This window comes from Pteropus vampyrus, unplaced genomic scaffold (genome assembly GCF_000151845.1).
Source record: "Pteropus vampyrus isolate Shadow unplaced genomic scaffold, Pvam_2.0 Scaffold87, whole genome shotgun sequence".
Taxonomy (NCBI): Eukaryota; Metazoa; Chordata; class Mammalia; order Chiroptera; family Pteropodidae; genus Pteropus; species Pteropus vampyrus.
Window position 1 is genome coordinate 3,385,738 of NW_011888868.1, and position 18,183 is coordinate 3,403,920.

The 18,183-nt window shown below is 35.0% G+C and overlaps 1 protein-coding gene across 1 annotated transcript in view; it reads right to left on the minus strand.

Annotated features, from left to right (window-relative positions):
• CNTNAP5 (contactin associated protein like 5) overlaps nucleotides 1–18,183 on the minus strand; it is a 587,467-nt gene that overhangs the window by 399,067 nt on the left and 170,217 nt on the right. Inside the window, exon 4 of the mRNA XM_023532684.1 lies at nucleotides 5,878–6,025. Coding sequence (XP_023388452.1) covers nucleotides 5,878–6,025 — 148 coding nt within the window. The remainder of the gene's footprint in view (nucleotides 1–5,877; nucleotides 6,026–18,183) is intronic.

Genomic DNA, 18,183 nt, shown 5'->3' on the forward strand with positions numbered 1-18,183 from the left:
AAGACTCAGCAGAGGTGGTGATGTTTTTGGCATTCTGACACCAATAGTGACACTTGCTTACTTTTTCTTTTTACAGATTTCTATAAGCATATACGGTCCCTTATTACAGGTTTTTATGTACGTGCCTGTTATCACATCTATGAATATCAACAATGTCAATCATTCGACAGATACTTACTGAAAGTATATGGTATACTAAACATTGGAATGGGCAGAGGATGGGGATACCTGACAAGCACAGGTACCGTCTTATAGAAGTTTAGAGTTGAGTTGGGGCAAATAGTTGTCAAAAATACAATTACAAAATTAATTTAAAAATATATATATATATATTTAAAAAAGTGCTTCAAAAATACAGGGCTTATAAAAGTCCAGAAAAAGATCTTATTTATTGCATATATTGCTAAAGCTTTGCATAATGCTTGGTACGTCTTAAATGCTAAATAAATGTTGTCAACTGAATGACTAAATGAGTGAATAGGTGAATGAATATTCAGCTATTTCTAAAATATTAAAAGTTTGTCTTAAGAAATTATAGAACTATAAGATTTCTACCAATCTTTATCAACATATTTCAATAGAAGTTTGAAACAAAGGTTTATAAGCCCATAGAAAAGATTTCTTAATTCCCTAGAATGGGTATATTTACAACAAATAATTCCAGATTAATCTAGTTGCTCACATTGAGAAAACAAGACTGAACTGATAAAAATGTCCATCTATTCCACAAATATTTATTAAATATCTATTTGTGCCTACTAGGTGCTGGCACTTGATAGGTAAGGTGTCTGCTGTTATGGCACTTAGATTCTGGTGCAGGGGCTTGAGAAGGCCAACAACAACAACAACAAAATAATAAGTAAAATAAAACCAATATTTTGGTTTGCGGGTGGCACTTAGGACAAAATAAAAGCATGTCATATAAATATAAGTTAATGCTGGTGCAAAGGAAGTAGGGCAGGTGAATTTAGAGGGGTAATAAGACTGGACTCCTGTTAAGAAGTGGCATTATAATTGAGAATCATGTATACTAAAAGAGCTAACCATGTAAATTCTGTGAAAAATCATCTGTGCCTAAGAATCAGAAAGGGCAAAAGCCTTGAGGAAAACAAACAAACAAAAAACAATCTGGCCTGTTTAAGGAATAACAAGAGAATTTTTATGTATGGAGAGAAGTAGAAGGGAGTTGAAGAGGTAGGTATGGGGTATTCAATAAGGAATTTTACATGTTGGTAAGTAAGAAATTTCAATTTTATTTTAGGTGAAACAGGTAGAAGAATGATATAATTTTATTTCTTATTTATAAAGATCACTGGCTCTTGCATTAAAAAAAAAAAAAAATAGGTCTGGGGAGATTGTGTTATGAACAGGAACTCCAGGTAGGAGTCTACTAATAATGCAGGTTGTACTGACAGAGGCTTCTGCTCAGGAATGCAGGGTAAGTACATGAATTTAGGACTTGTTGTGAAGAAAAGAACTGGTAGAGTTGCTATGAACTGTAAACAAATTGCAAAAGAGTAGAAATTATGGGAAAGAAGGCATCAAGAGTGCCTCCTGGGTTTTTGCTCTAACAAGTAGATGAATAGTGGTGCAAGTTACTAAGATGGAGGAGAAGTAAATGAGTAAGATGTTGAGAGAATGATAATCAAGAGTTCTACTTTTTCTATATTAAACTTTAGGTATATATTAGATTTTCAAGTAGACTTATCAAGTATACTGAATGTATAATTCCAGATGTCAGGCCAAGAGTCACAGATGTGGAGGTGATCATATAGATGGCATTTAAAATCATGAATCCCTATAAATTCAGCTAAGCATGGCAGGAGGAAGATGGAAAGTAGAAGTCCTGAGACCAAGCTCTGCGAATGAGTAGAAGTAACAGATGAGAGAGAAAGAAAGGCCAGGTTTTCAAAAACTAGAAATAGCTAATTTAACCAAACATGACTGAGGAGATAAGTGATATAAGAATAGTGAATGGCTATTGGATTGGCTACATGGAGGTCACTGGTGGTCTTTATTGAAGTTGTCAATATAGAGCATTCTGCATTAGTCAGGGAGAAATAGAACCACTAGTTTTTCTCTTTATGAGGAGAAAGAGAGAGGGAGAGAAAGAGAACTATTGCAAGGAATTGAGGAATTGGCATATGTGACTATGGGGGATTGTTAGGCAAGTCTGAAATCCATCTAATAGGCAGGCCATCACAAGGGGTAGCTGCAGGCCACAGGTGGGATTTCTTCTTCTTCAGGAAAACCTCAGTTCTGATCTTAAAGTCTTTCCACTGTCTGAATCTTCACCACCCAGATTATAGAACATAATCTCTTTTACTTAAAGTCCCATGATTGTAGACATTAATTACACCACAGTAGCAGCTAGATTAATGTTTAGTTGAATAACTGGGGACTATAGTGTAGGCAAGTTGACACATTTAACTGAACACCACATGTCTAAAAATTGACTGAAATCACTTGCAGTATGAAGAGAGGTGAACAAATAATAAAAGTAACTAAAGACAAATTTTGGAGAGAAGCTATTCTGTGAAAATTGGGTAGAGGGAGTTGTTAAATAGGGGCACAGTTCTTTTGTTGTTTTTATTTGATTTGATTGCTTTTACAGCAAAATGGTATGTTTATAGAAATAACTCCGTGAAAAATGGAATAAGACAATGTTGAAGGGGAGTTTTGGATCCAGAGGACATGCTGAGTTGTTGATTTTAGATAGAAATTGCAAGATATTTTCCTTTTTTTCAAAATGGAAAAAGCACCAAGTACAGGACTAGTGATCAAAGATATTAGAGTATCAGCTTGAAGATCATCACAGAGAAGGAGATTCTGTGTCCATGAGCTCCCAAAGGTGGTTAACTTCCCATCACTAAGACTATTTTCCTGAAAGTAATTTATTCCCTTAGAGGATGCACTTGCTAGAAGTGGAGCCTACCTGGTGAGGAGTCCGTGTAGGACTGAACTACCTCAAAGACAGAAGCTCTTATCTTGGTTGAGAACTGGGCTTTCGCAGATCCATGAACCTCCTAATATTGTAGAAAAAGATGCGAGTCACTGTGGGCACTTTTCTTAAGAGAGTTTTTTTTGGTTTTTTTTTGTTTGTTTGTTTTTTGTTTTTTGCTGCCATTAGATTCTCAAAGGGGTTCATCACCAGAAAAAGTTAAATATGCCTCTCCAAGGTTTCATTCAACCCTACAGTCTGTTATTTAATTCGATATTAGTCTTTCCTGCAGCAAGAACAATGGGATGAGAAACAAAGACAACTGACTGGATTGATAGAAAACAATAAGGTCATGTCAAAGAGTAATAGGGTTATTACAACAAAATAAATGGTTGAAGTAATACTATAAATAACTTTTTTACTTCACCATGAAAGCTTCAAGTTGTACTTAAAAGTTAAACCTCCTAGTACTGACAAATATCATCAAGAGAAGAGGTAACAATATATACACCATATCTTCATCCATTCATCGACCAGTAGACACCTAGGTTACTTCCATATCTTGACTATTGTAAAAATGCTACAATAAACATAGAAATGCATACATCTTTTTGAATAAGAGTTTTTGTTTTATTTGAATAAATGTTGGAAGTGGAGTTGCTGGGTCATAAGACAGTAATATTTTTTTAGTTTTTTTGAGGAAACTTCACATAGTTTTCCATAGTGGCTACAGCAATTTGCAATCCCACCAACAGTGCATGAGGGTTTACTTTTCTTCACATCCTCACAAACATGTATTTGTTGACGTTTTGATAATAGCCATTCTGACGGTGTGAGATGATATTTCATTAGAGTTTTGATTTTCATTTCTCTGGTGATTAGGGGTGATGAGCATCTTTCCATATGTCTGTTGCCTTTCTGTGTGTCTTATTTGGAAAAAAAAAATGTCTTTTCATGTCCTCTGCCTGTTTTTTGATCAAAATTTTTTTTTTTAATTATCGTTATTGAATTGTATGAATTACTTGTAGATTTTGGATATCAAACTCTTATTTGTTATATAATTTATGAGTATACTCTCTCATTCAGTAGGTTGGCTTTTTATTTTGTTTATGATTTTCTTCACTGTGTAGAACTTTTTAGTTTTATGAAGTCCCATTTGTTTGTTTTTTCTCGTTTCCCTCGCTGGAGGAGACATATCCTAAAGGATATTACTCAGACTGATGTCAAATAGTTTACTACCTATGTGTTCTTCTAAGAGTTTTATGATTTCAGGACTTACATTTATAATGGACCATTACTCTGCAATAAACAAAAATAAAATATTGCCATTTATGGCAACATGGATCGACCTAGAGAATACGATGTTAAGTGAAATAAGTCAGACAGAAAAAAAAATGCCATATGTTTTACTTATATGTGGAATCGAGAAAAAAAAACAGCAAACAAACAAAACAAAACAAAATCAGACTCATAGAAATAGAGACAAAAGAGATGGTTAGCAGAGGGGAAGGTGTTGGGGCAGGTGAAAGGTGAAGGAGAATACAGTCAATAATATTGTGATAAGTTTACATGGCAAAAGATGATTCCTAGAATTAGTAGGGTGATCACATTGTAAGGTATAAAAATATCAAATTGCCATATTGTATACCTGAAAGTAATATAACTGACATAATACTGTATATCGAATGTAATACAAAAATAATTAATTTTAAGAAAGGTAACAAGAAAATCTGAATATCTCAGAGATCCTGGGATAGGTAGCATATATCCTTGTAGATGTTCTGTGCTTTGTGATGTAAGGATTAAAGTGAAGGCAGTCTTCCCTTGGCTTCATGTTTTATTGATACATTTGTTCTAAAATACATTCTTTTTGAAAGGGTTTGTTTAGAATAAAAATAGTAATTTCACAAGTAAATCCCTTCTTTGCAGGACTTTATTTTTAGTAAATTTTCTATGTTCATAGCTTCGCTGAGAAGTTCATCAACACTCAGTTTTCCGAATTCTTTCCTCCAGAAATCATAATCCAATATATTTAAGACAGAGTTATGGAAATGCATTTTTAAGATATATTCCAGATGATTCTGATACAGGCATTTAGTTGATCATATAACGGAAAACAGTGCAATCATGTAAACCATGAGGCAGGCACTCCTGTAACCAAAACCAGGAATCTATTTAACTAATTTATATTAAAATGGTAGTGATCAACTGTGTTTATTCATTATAGGTTATAGCGTATAAGCAGATATGTCACTGCTAAATCAGAAAAAAAAATTATTATTTGGCAATTTTAGATTAAATATAAAACCTGCAGGGGAGAATTATAGGGATGGAAACCATTCCTGCATTATTTTGACCTTATTTTAGAGTGATTAACAGTTCTACCCATGTTTACAACTTTCCTTATATGGAAGATGGGCTCTACTTTAAATTCAGTACAAACAATTCACAGAAGAGAGAACAGATATCATAATTTCAGGAGAGAAGCATTCCATGTGTTACATTAGGTCAAAATATTCCTTCTTCTCTTCTAGAAAAGTCAATAGAGAGAACTAATTTTTATCCTATATTTCTGAGGTAAGGGAGAACTTTTTAATACTCACTCTCTCTGGGAAAAATAAAAACAAAAAAACTGAGCTTAAATTATTCTTTTACTGCAAGGACAAACAGGAACTCTAACTTCAGAATTCTTAATTTTGAACTTATATCATTAAACCATTACCTCCAATCTCCTTTTTTTCTAAGTAGAAGAGATTTTTTTTTCTTTTCCTCTTCTCTGGGTTAAATTTCACATTTTCAAATATTCATAGATCATTAAAGTCTAAAAATAACTGTAAAACAATTAAGATTGCTATTCTCAATGTATATAAACTGGTACTATGTGGATAGCACCACTCACAAACACACCCGTATTGACAGTCCATGTGGGTACTTACTATAGGAGCATCCGTAGACCTCAACCCTCATGCCAATCTTTCCACTTGGATTCCATTCCTGGGGCACAAAACGAACAAACCGTGTTCTCACGGAGTGCGGTAACTTGTGGTGCATCACACTGTCTGCATTCACGTTTCCTGCAAATGTCTGCAGAGAAAAGGGGAGACCCAGTGAGATCTGTGGTACAATGAGATCTCCTTTACATTCCAGAGCTCAAGAAACATCAGTGGAAATCCAGATATGTACTCCATCAAGACTTTCAGAGAAAATCCTCAGTTTCTCAGATATTTCAAATAAAATCTGACTAGGGTAAAAACTCTGTAGTATGTGTTATATATTTTTTCGGAAACACTTTACATTATTCTTTAAGAATCCATCCCCCTAGTTTATCACTCAGCTAATCCTAGCAAGTCATTTGACTTGACATCTAAAAGCTTTACAAAATCAATAATACAATGAAATTTTGATATCCCTAATGTTCATGATCACTGTGGCATAGAAGATAACTGACAATCTCCTCTTTGAATGAAAGGATTTTTTGAAGTCATTTTTACCATTAATTGTAGTCAGTCACTATGCTAAGCACTTTCTATTATTACCATTTTACAGATAAAAACAAAACAAAACAAAACAAAGCCTGAAGCCTAGAAAGAAAAAGAGGAGAAAAAAAAATCTTCAAATTATCCAATTGGTTACTAATTGATCTGAGATTCAATTCCAAGCTGTCTTATTTCAAAGCCTATGGTTTTTCCACAGCCTTATACTTTTCAACTATTCCATTGTTAATTGTTACAAGGTTCTGTTTTTTATGTGATTTATTTTCACATTTTCTTATGAAGTTTAAGCAAAGGAACACATAACATGGGAGCTATTCGGCACACTAAAATTATAACTTCCTAGCTTTCATTTAGATGAATGATTTCTGGAGTAGAAATTTTTCTGCAGATGGAATTCAAAGTTTCATACCTATTTTTTTCCCATTAGAATAAAATACACATAACAGCAAATTTATCATTTTAATCATTTTAAAGTATATAGTTCAGTGTCATTAAGTACATTCACATTGTTATTCAACTATCAATCATCAATCTTCATCCCCAGAACTTTTTCATCATCCTTATTGTACCTAATCTTTAAGATTTGATGTCAGCTGGCACACAGATCTATTTTTTTTTTTTTTTTGGTTCGTTGTAAGTCATCATCTGTCTTCCTTACTGACTTAAATATTTATAGATAAACCCTGATAGCTAATGTCCTTCAATCCCAACAAATCAGTAGATCCATTGGTTTATCAAATGGCCAAAGTAACAGCAAGTAAAGTAGTTTATCTATTTAATGAAATCTATTTTCAAAGATCTGAATCTCAGTCCTGGTATATCCTTAAAACACTTATGAATTTAGGGTATCTTGAAAAATCTGTCATTTCTGCTGCACATAAAACACACAATGGCTAATAAGTCTGATATAAAACAGTTGATATAATCACTATTATATATTATGAAGTAGCTTATGAAGAAGTCACTTTCTACTTTGCAACTATACTTACAGCAAAACCTTTGTGTAATGACTTGGTGGAGAGACATTCTTCAAGAGTCAAATCCAACATTCCAGTCCACATATTTATCAATGGTTGCTAATTTTCTCTATATCTAAAAATAATGTTTTTATTTGGCAGACTTGTCCTTCCATATGTTCTGCTCCATAATTTAGCAACTGGCACAGGTATAAAATTTCCACAATCCCTTGCTCACTTAGGATAAGCTCTTCCCTGTAGAGTTTAGTTATTTTTAAAATCTAATTTTGTCCATACTTCTTTGATATATACATTTGTAGGGATGGAATATTGATGATTTTGTAGTTTTGCATTCTTTTAATGGAGTAAAAAGATTTTATGTTTTTCTACAACCTAAATGAGGTGCCTTCCATTCCTCTGGCTTCCCTCTTAATCATGTGTTGTACAGCTCACCTCCTACATGTAAAGTCCCAGGGTCTGTAGCATCTCTTATCTAACTGAACTTTTAATAAGACCTTTCTCACACTGAGGGTGATAGGGTGCCCCTTCTTGGGTTCTATGTAAGTTGTAGACTGAGTATATCTTAAATTGACATTGAAATATTGGTTGCATAATTCCAGATAAAAGGCTTATTTTGTTACCTTTGGACTCCTTTATAAGATCCCTTAACTTATGTATTGTGTACTCTGATGAGTGGATCCTGGATTACCATCAGAAGGGGGCAACCTCCTGGCACCATTGTGTAACATTGGGCAAGCTACTTAATCCTTCCGAATCTTACCGTCTTACAGTCTTATAATAGCAAAGTCTTACAGTCCCCAAATCACACTACCCCAGAGTCTTATCATTTGCAGTTTCATGGTTTCATAGTCTCATGTCCAAGCAGACCCGAGGCCTCAAAGTTTTGAGATCTCAAATCATGCAGTGTGTGGTCTCAGGGACCTCCTGGAGCTAGCAGTGGAAAATCAGCTCAGAAACACTTAAATGTACAAGCAGATTGAGTCTAGACAAAACTGCAACCAAATTCCCACCAACCTCATCTTCTGACAAAATCAAAGACAATCACCACTTAGCAATGCAGAAGTTGTAGGTTGAGATGGAAAACAAGGAAGATGTTCTTTCTTTTCTGGTGTTTGAATCCCAAGGCCCTGTTGGATGCCTTAAGTTACTTCCTATCCAAAGCCAGCTCAATGGTTGAAGATACTTTAACAACAATAAGAATGACAGCTGAGTTCTCATGAGAAACATTGGAGGCAAACAAATATCAAAAGTAGGAAACTGTCAACCCAGCAATCTATATCCAGCAAAAATAGCTTTTAAATCTAAAGTAAAAATAAACACTGTTTTATATAAATAAAATCTGAGACAACGTATTACTTAAAGACTCCCACTGAGAATAATTGCTACATAAGTTCTATAATCTGAAGAAATTGATGCCAGGTAGAATTCTCAGTGTACAGGAAGGAATGAAAAGCACTTAAAGTGGCAAGTATATGGGTAAATATAAAAGTCTATTTGTTTCTTTTCTTTAACATTTTAAAAAATCAATGCACAATTTAAAGAAAAATAATATTGATGTATTGTGATGTTTCTAACATACATAGAAGTAAATATACGCCAATAAAGCCACAGATGATGGAATATAGGATAAATAGAATTATAATATTTTAAGGTTCTAACGTTATATATAAAAGAATATAATGTCAATTTGAAGTGAATTGTGGTAAGTTAAGGATGCATAAAAATAAAACAAAGATGTATAGCCACAAAAACAATATACAACAAAAAAGGAACAACTGCTTTAATACAAAATATGATAAGAAATGAGAAAAAAAAACAGGGGAGAAAAATAAAAATGAATTTCACAATAGTAGATTGAAACTTACCCAGTTGGTAATTACATGAAAAGAAAACTGAATAAAATTCCAGTTAAATGGCAGAAGTTGTCAGGCTAGATAAAAACTAATAATAATAAATCTCATCTATATGCTTTTTATGTGGTACTCTTTTTTAAAAATAAAGATTGACAGGTTGAAATTAAAATGATGGGAAAAGATATTACATGCTAATAGTAGGCATAATAGACTTGGAATTCCTCTACTAATATCAGACAAAATAGGCTGTATTTCAAGATACAAAAAACATTTGAAGATTATAAAAGGTCAATTTATCATAAAAAAACTAAAAACGAAATGTGTATGCATCTACATTAGAGATTCAAAATATTAGAAGCAAAATATGATAGAAACAAAAGGGGGAAAATCTTCAGTTTTAGTTTGTTTTTAACATCTTCTATCAGTAGTTGATTGAATAAGTGGAAAAAGTCAGCAAGGACATAGAAGATTCAAACAACACTATCGGTGAAATTAACTTAATGAAAGTTCATATAATATGTCACTGAACAACTGGAAATTTTACATTGTTTTCAAGTAACCATGGAATATTCACTAAGAGAGACCATGACCTACATGATAAAGTACCAGTGAAGCCATTCAGTTTGTTTTCTAAGCACAATTAAAGTTACTTAGAAAACCTTCAAATATTTGGAAGCTAATTAGTACACTTCTAAATAGCCCATAGGTCAAAGAAGAAATCATAATCCAAATTAGAAAAAAAAATTTAAATTAAGTGGTAATAAAAACAATGTATCAAAATGTGTGGAACACAGCCAAAGCAGTCCTTAGAAGAAAATGTATTTCTTTAAAGTTTTTTTTCTTATATATATAAGAAAGGTAAATGTAAGCTTCCACCTCAAGAAGATAGAAAAAGTCTAAATAGAACTCAATACATTAGTAGATTAGACTACTACTCAACAATAAAGCATTGTAAACTACTGATATCTGTAACAAAACATTATGTTGAGTAAAAAGAGCCAACCATAAAAGGGTTCACACAGTTTGATTCTAGAAGAGAAAGAACTAAGCTGTGATGATAAAAATCAGATTAGTAATTTTTTTGGTAATGGGAGGCAGAAAATGACTGCAAAGAATGTTCATTGATTCATTTGTGCATAGTATCTTTGTGAGATAAGAAATATGTAATATCTTTATTTTAGAGATAAATAATTAGTTTTGAAGTTTAAATCATGAATCGAAAAATTATAAAATTGGATCTGGATTACAGAGATTCTAATTAAAGTCCCGTTACTCTTTTATTTCACTTCCATTATCACCCCCATATTCCAGGTTTCTAAAGAAAACCAAATAATTGCTCTGTCACAATAACGATTAACATTTTTGAGGGACTTCTTCACACCAGACATTTGCTAGGCCCTCTGAATATTTTAGTATACTCATTTATCATTGGGAAGCTTTTAGCCAACCTCCTCACTAAAGGGAGCACCTAAAGACACACTCATACACATATGTTTAAACCTTTCTGAATTTGTAATACATTTTACAATTGTATGGCCAGTCAATATAGGTGTCCCCCACCTCATCATGAGACCCGAGAAATTAGAGGTTAATTCTGAACCACTTCTCAGAAGTTTTTTGTTTTTTTTTTCCCTTACCCCACTTCAAAAAATATTATATTATATTTGGGCATAGACCTTGTACTGTTGTCATGAGATTAATGTTATTATTATTGTTTTAAAATATCATGCACATGCTTCTTGATAAAGCTGTTCATTGATTTCATTCCTATCTGGGAACATGGTGCAGAAGTTGGTCTTTCATCCTACATTTCTTCTCCTATGGTTAAAGAAACGTGAGGTTTAGAGAACTTAAGTTCTTCTGTGCTTATAAAAATGAAGAACATGGAAGGGAAGCCCAGGGAGGCCTCATCATATTGAGCATGTAGGAGGACAATTAAGTAAATGAAAAGAGTGCACGAGAGTCAGCACTCAGTTCCTTCCCCTTGGACACTCATTCCTTGACATTAAACAACATTGAAGTTATAAGTGGAAGAACCTGAGGCCATAATAAAGTTGCTGATATTTTTCTCCCACTTAATTAGGCAGCTAAATGGAGAGGGCATAAACTATGAGGCTAAGACAGGAGCATCGCTGGCATTATCAATGGAGAGAAGACAGATCTGGGTTAGCTGCCACCAGAGTAACTCACTGGATTCAATGGATATTCCATATGGAGTCAACCCACACTGATGACTTTGACTGGCAGTGAGATTGCAAGCAACCAGATGCAACAGGAAAGATAATATTAATTTGTCTAACTGCAGTCTGGGCAGGAAATAACAGGTGCAACAACCAAATTTCACCTCAGTAACCTTAACAGAGAATATTCTCAATTCTCAGGGAGACTTCTATTTCAAGTACGGGGCTCTGCCAAACACACCACATTGCCCGAGGGGCTATTTTAAGAGAAGCAGTAGGGTGAGAGGGAAAGGAGATGAGCACTGGGTGCCTATATAAACCACCTGCTGATTTGCTCAGTTGTCCCCAGCTAGGCACTTGGACTGTAATTCTCTTGGCGATATAGATCACATCTTACCATAAACTGGAATGTCTAGGCCAGCACATAGAACACAGTATTTCTTAAACCTATGCTGAGATAGTGTTCAGTAACCCACACTGAATCTATATAGTTGTTTCAAAATCAGCGAATTACAAACAGAATCTTAATGTTGCTCACACTGTTATTAGTTGCTGAATGACTGAGTGAATGAATAAATAAAGAAACAACTGTTCTGAATCTTGGTTTTCTCATTGGGAAGTGATGAAAATAAATTTTCCAGAGCAGTTGCAAATCTTATATTAAATACTGTATGCAAATGACATTGTGCATTGTAGATTCTCACCAATACAGGCAATACTCAAAGAGAGAGATAGACAAAAGGGAGACAGACATAGACAGAGAAAGACAGAGAGACAGAGAAAGATTCCAATTGCTATTTTTGTGTCAAAATTTTTTGTGTGATAGTATATTCTAAAGCAGTGACTTCTTAATATCCTCAAGTCCCATACAAGGCAACTGTCAATCATACTTAAATTTTCTGAATGACGTTCAAAGGGCTGTCCCCCCAAAAAAGTGCAAACTAAAGCTAAGGAAGGACCAGCAGCCCAGAACTAATTAGAAATACATGGGTTTTTTTTTAACTTAATAAGTCATTTTTAATAAGGCAGAGGTTAATTAACATTCAAACTGCAAAGTTGAAACTAAAATTGATAAACCCGCTTAGGCTTCAGTGTTCCAAACTGCTGTTCAGGGATATGTGCCAAAATGGATTTCAGACAAGCATTTGTAGAAAAGAAAATGGGATTTAGGTGTTAGGCACTGTCCACTATTGATAGCTGTCAGGAATTTTAAAATAACAGTATTCAGAGAGGGTGAAAAGAAGAATTAAACTGTCAAATACTGTTTTTTTTTTTTTTCCTACACTAACTTGTTTGTAGTACAATGCCGATTATGTCATTATAAGTGCATATGTGGTATACATATATGCTTGCAATGTTATATGAGCAATTATTTAATTAGATTAGAAGACAATCCACTTGATTGCTGAATAAAAATGGTTCTGAAGAGGATAACTAATCCATGCCCCTCTTCATCCTGCCTCCTTTGCCTGCTATGACCTCTAGAGTAGAGGAAAACTCAAGGATTCAAGGATACACTAGAGAAAAACTGTCATTCCTTCTTAACTTTGACGGCAAGGTGATGGGGGAATTCAGGTGCAGCCACACTAGCTAGCTACGAACATGCATTCATATCCTGGTCTCATATCATTGGAGCTGTGTGGTCTTACTCTTTCCGGGTTGTGGAACAGTATCACTGAAGACATACTTGTCTGTCTCTAGCTATGGAAATGACCTCCAATGGGTATGAGTGCTTCCTCATTCTCATCCCAGCCCTGACACAACTTTATCACACACGTGCTCTTGTGCAGTCAGTACCCAGGTTGTCATTTTGACTTCACTCTCCCTGTCCTGACCTTAGCTGTTGGTCATACTGAAATGTGATTACTATGTAGCTGGTTCAGAAAATGAAATCATAGTAAAATCTTAATATTGGCCACTTTATTATTAACTTACTCATATTTAAGTTATTTGCAATGCAAATCTCATCAGATAAATTCTCCAAACATACTACTGAAACCCCATTCAAATACATCACATGCATCCATGCTTACTCCCAGTGAAGGGATGTAGTAAGACTTGCCTGCAAAGTTACCGAGTATCCTACAAAAGATTGCACGTGATGTCTTCAATTAAATAAATGCCTCTCCCACTGGAAGCTCCAGTACCATCAGTGACCAACACTCAACCTCATGCAGAAACAGCTAGCTTCTCATAGTCATAGTACCCAATAGCCATGGAGTATCCATATCTCTACCTCCAGGTCCCTCATCAAAAGTGATTTATTCTCACTTTTCTTCATCATTCTCCCGGTTGGATGAACCAGTGTGTTCCTCCATACACTCTTTATATTAATACTGTTCCATCAATAATTCAAGCACAAATAGAATTCTCTAAGTGTCAAGAGTTATAAGTACCAAGAAAGGACATTGGTAAAGTTGTCTGAAAGTAAAAGTTTGAAAAACTCTCAAATCACCATCAGCCTCTTCCCATTTAAAGCTTTACAGCTAAGCATCATTGATTTAAAGGAAGTTTCTGAAATAAGTTGCTCAAAACTCTTCCTAGAACAATAGAAACCTTATGTATATACAATTAGGCTGTCAGTTTCCCTTTGATAACTACAGTGTCTGGGTCACTTTATACTAGAAAATAAAATATAATCAACTAGTAATGTGGAAATCATGTATATCAAGCTGCAGCTAAGTAAAAATGTGCTGTTTTTGCTCACTGACGTGGATGATCCAGAGCACTAATTCTTCACGAGGACACTATACATGTGAAGATACATATTTGTTTAAATATGAGTACATGCATATGACATCAAAATCTTCTATTGCCATTGATGTGTTTGTTCAGAGGCTCTGATTTCTGTGTGACTCGCGTTATAAGTATAAAGGGTAATAAAGCGAATGTTGACAACTGTGTCATATATTTATGTTTCCATCTCTATGCTGAGAGTTATAAAACCAACACATATGACAGCTTGACCATATGGTACACAATTGGAAAAAAACTGAAATATCCACTTAGCAAAATCAGACACTTCATACTCCACTAAAGCAAAAACAAAACAAAACAAAACAAAACAAAACAAAAAATAATACCTTCCCCCTTCTTCGAGTTCTGAAAAAGAAATAGAAATCTTTCTGAACTTCCTCCTTGGCAAGATAGAAACTTAGCAGAGTGCTGACAAGAGAGCCTTCTATTACAGGACTTGGAGTTGAGGAAAGACGTTGCAGTGAGGACTGGGCCTTGAACTACAGAGTCCAACCGTTGTGGCCAGGGTAAAGCCCTGTGGCCAAAGGAAAACAATTAAAAAAAATATGATGAAAAGTGTGCAGAGCTCTGCAGCTCCTTTATGTACATTATGATGGCTTTAGTCGATCTTGCCAATTCCTTTTCCCCTCCCCAACACAATCCGCCCTTCTTTCTTGCTTTATTTTCCTTCCTAAGCTCATCTCAATTGGCTGTTTGTCTCTCTCCCAACACTGCAACCTCCATGAGAAGAGGGTCTTCTTCTAAAATGTCAGGTGAGGGGTTACCCCATAGAGATTTGTCAAATGAATGAAGGAATACTATGCGGCATTCATTCCAGTAATTTTTGTTCATTATAGAACCCTGTTATTTTTTCATGGAACATCTTAAAGGAATTATGCTCCATAGAAATATGAATATAAAGTCATAATAAGAGAATTTTACATTCACAGCTTTTGGTGGAGAAACCAAAGATCAAAGTTTTAAGATATTTTCTCAATGAAATATCACTTGTTGAAGGGGGAATTAAAACAATATTACATATAGAGTTCCTTTACTACCACAACTGACTTTAGTGCTCTTAGTTCCTATAATAGAACATTTCAGAGTAAAGTTTCAATGTATATAGTTAAGAAACGCTTTGCTAGCTAGCTTATCAGAAACTGTTTGAAGAAGTATCAGAAGGAGTCAGTGTGTAGCACATGTTGCCCATACTTCTTCCTTGATGGCAGTCTGTGCCTATGAGGGTCCAGTTGTTGACCCTATAAGCTACTGGAGACTATAGGTCTGCAGTCTGTGGGTTCTTACATTTAATTGGCTAGAGAATAGGCTAAGCTATCACTTTGAGGGCCAAGTGATGACTAAAAGGCTCTAGGATGTTCTTATCATTATTTCTGCCCCAGAGTTTTTCTGCCTCATTTCTAAATGTCAGCGTCTACACCAGCACATAAGCCTCAATTCACGTGTAGTTGATTTTCTCCAAAGATAATTTAACTTCCCTGGGTGATAACCTTGGAGGAGATGGAAGATTCTCACTGAATATAAGAACAGAAAAGCAGACATCATGCCTTTTTTTTTTTTCATTCTTTTTCCTGAAACTTGGATATCAAACTAGCACTCTGCAGAAAAGATGTAAGCTCAGTGTCAGCCTTTAGCAAAATTCCATAATAGGCCCAGTTCATCATGATCTTTTTCCTTTCTTTCTCACTCCTTTGTTCCATTTCTGCTCTTATCTGACTTTCAACTTTTTCTTTCAAATTGTTAGTAGCTCAAGCAATAACCCTTCCTAGGGAAAAATCAGCATTTAATTTTTTTAAAAGAGATACTTGAAGCACAAAGGCATTAGGAAGGAAGGAAGGAAGGAAGGAAGGAAGGAAGGAAGGAAGGAAGGAAGGAAGGAAGGAAGGAAGGAAGGAAGGAAGGAAGGAAGGAAGGAAGGAAGGAAGGAAGGAAGGAAGGAAAGAAGGAAAGAAGGGAGAGAGGGAGGGAGGAAGGGAGGAAGGGAGGAAAGGAGGAAGGAAAGAAGAAAAAAGTAAGACATTATTGTACATGCTAAAATCATTAATTTCTGATCCTAATTTGGCTGGCTAATAAACCAAGGCAAAATACCTGGGTGTTTGCTGCAAGCTCTGAGGTCTGGCCCTGAGTAAATAAAAAACCTAAGTATAGTTCACTTCCCTCCATCTTCACCACTACTTTCATCATCTCTTCCCTGTATTATTGCAATAGCCTCCCAATAATCTTTCTCTCTCCAGTGATACACCCAACTAATCAATCTGTCAAGAGAGTTCATTAGATTAAGATCAATGATTCATTTCTCAGTATGCCTTCTAAAGCTCTCTATTTTTCAGACCATCTCCTGCTTCTTCTCTCCTCACCATGCCCTTCTTCTGTCATATCAAAATGTTAAGAGTTCCCTCAAGAACACCAACAAATGCCTTCTTTAAAGCATCTTCTCCACTAGGCTCTTCCCAAACTCTTTATTTAAGCTGGTGACACACTTCTTGTTTATTGTCTCTTCTGTCATAGCAACATATCAGCAAAAAGGCTGGAATTTATATGCTATAGTCTGAAAGTCTCTTCCTCTTGACAGCAGTCTCCTTGAGGACCTCTGCCCTAATTCATTTTGTATCTCTAGCACCTGGCACAAGGCTATAGAACACAGAAGGTGGCAAATGCATGACATCTTCATTCTTCATTTCAGTTATTATCCCTGATTCCCCTTGATAAATAGTGCTGAATCCTTGGCTGCATGATGAAGTATAAAGTTGCTGGGCTTCGGAGGGAGGTACGCTTGAAAATCACCTTCTATCATTATTTTATGTATAGCCAAAGACCATTCATATCATCTTTCAGAATCCTGATTTCTTTATCTATTAAACTGAGATAATAATACATATGAAAGAAATTTTACATTAAAGCTTTTCTTATCCAAAAAAATCTCCTAGAACTATAAGTTGATTAGCCCTTCTCCAATAGTTTGCAACAGAGACTTCCATTGCCAACATTAATCATCCTTCCAACTGCTCTTGTGCATCAGTACCAGGGAGGAATGCATGCTCCATATCAAATGCAGAGGGTCAAAACTGGATAAGTGTGTTTGTACCTCACTGCGTGGAGGAACACTCAGTCTCTGTTCATACTTTGCTTCATTCCCAGATTTAAATAGTGATTTTCAGACTATTCCACACTTGATCTAACTTTGATGTTGACAATGTTTGAACTGAGTCAAATAGGCGGATGGACATTCAAGGCCTTCTAAGCCAATCCCATTCTGTTCTAAGCATCTGATTTCTCACAATCACTGCATGTACTGCAAACTCCAAAAACTAAGCTATTTACTGTTGTTGGTCACAGATATTACATGCAATCTTGTTGCAGTACTTTTGTGCTATGACTTTGCAGTATTTCAGTATGGAGTTGGGAGGATGAACTCTGCACTATGTGCTTACATTCAAATTTCTGCTCTAAAACTTACTGAATCTGAGAACTTGGGCAAATATTTAACTTTTCTGTTCTAATATTTTCCCAACTTTAAAATGGGAATAAAAGTACATTCCTCATGGGATTATTGAGAGGTATGTGTGTGCATTTGTACGTGCGTGTGCGTTTGTGTAAACATGTGTGTAATAGTTCATACTGTATGCCAGAATTATTCTACATAATGTATAAATGGCTTAGATATTACTTAGACTAGTTCTGGCATGAATGTAAAGTTCTGGCATAATATATGACCTATATAACTGTTAATACTACTGTTAGTCCCACATGTTTAGTTAAATCAAGATTTTTCTTCAAACTCATGTCAAATGTTGACTCTCTTATTAAACAAATTCCAATTCTCAAAGCAAAAGAGGGTGGAGAATGAACATTTATTGAATGAAAATTTTAGACCAGGTACATGTTCTCACATCAATCCTTGTCACAGACTCTGTTATTTCTAGGCATTTGAGAAATGAGCAAACTGAGACCTGCAGGTCCAGTAAGTTACCCACGGTGGGACTG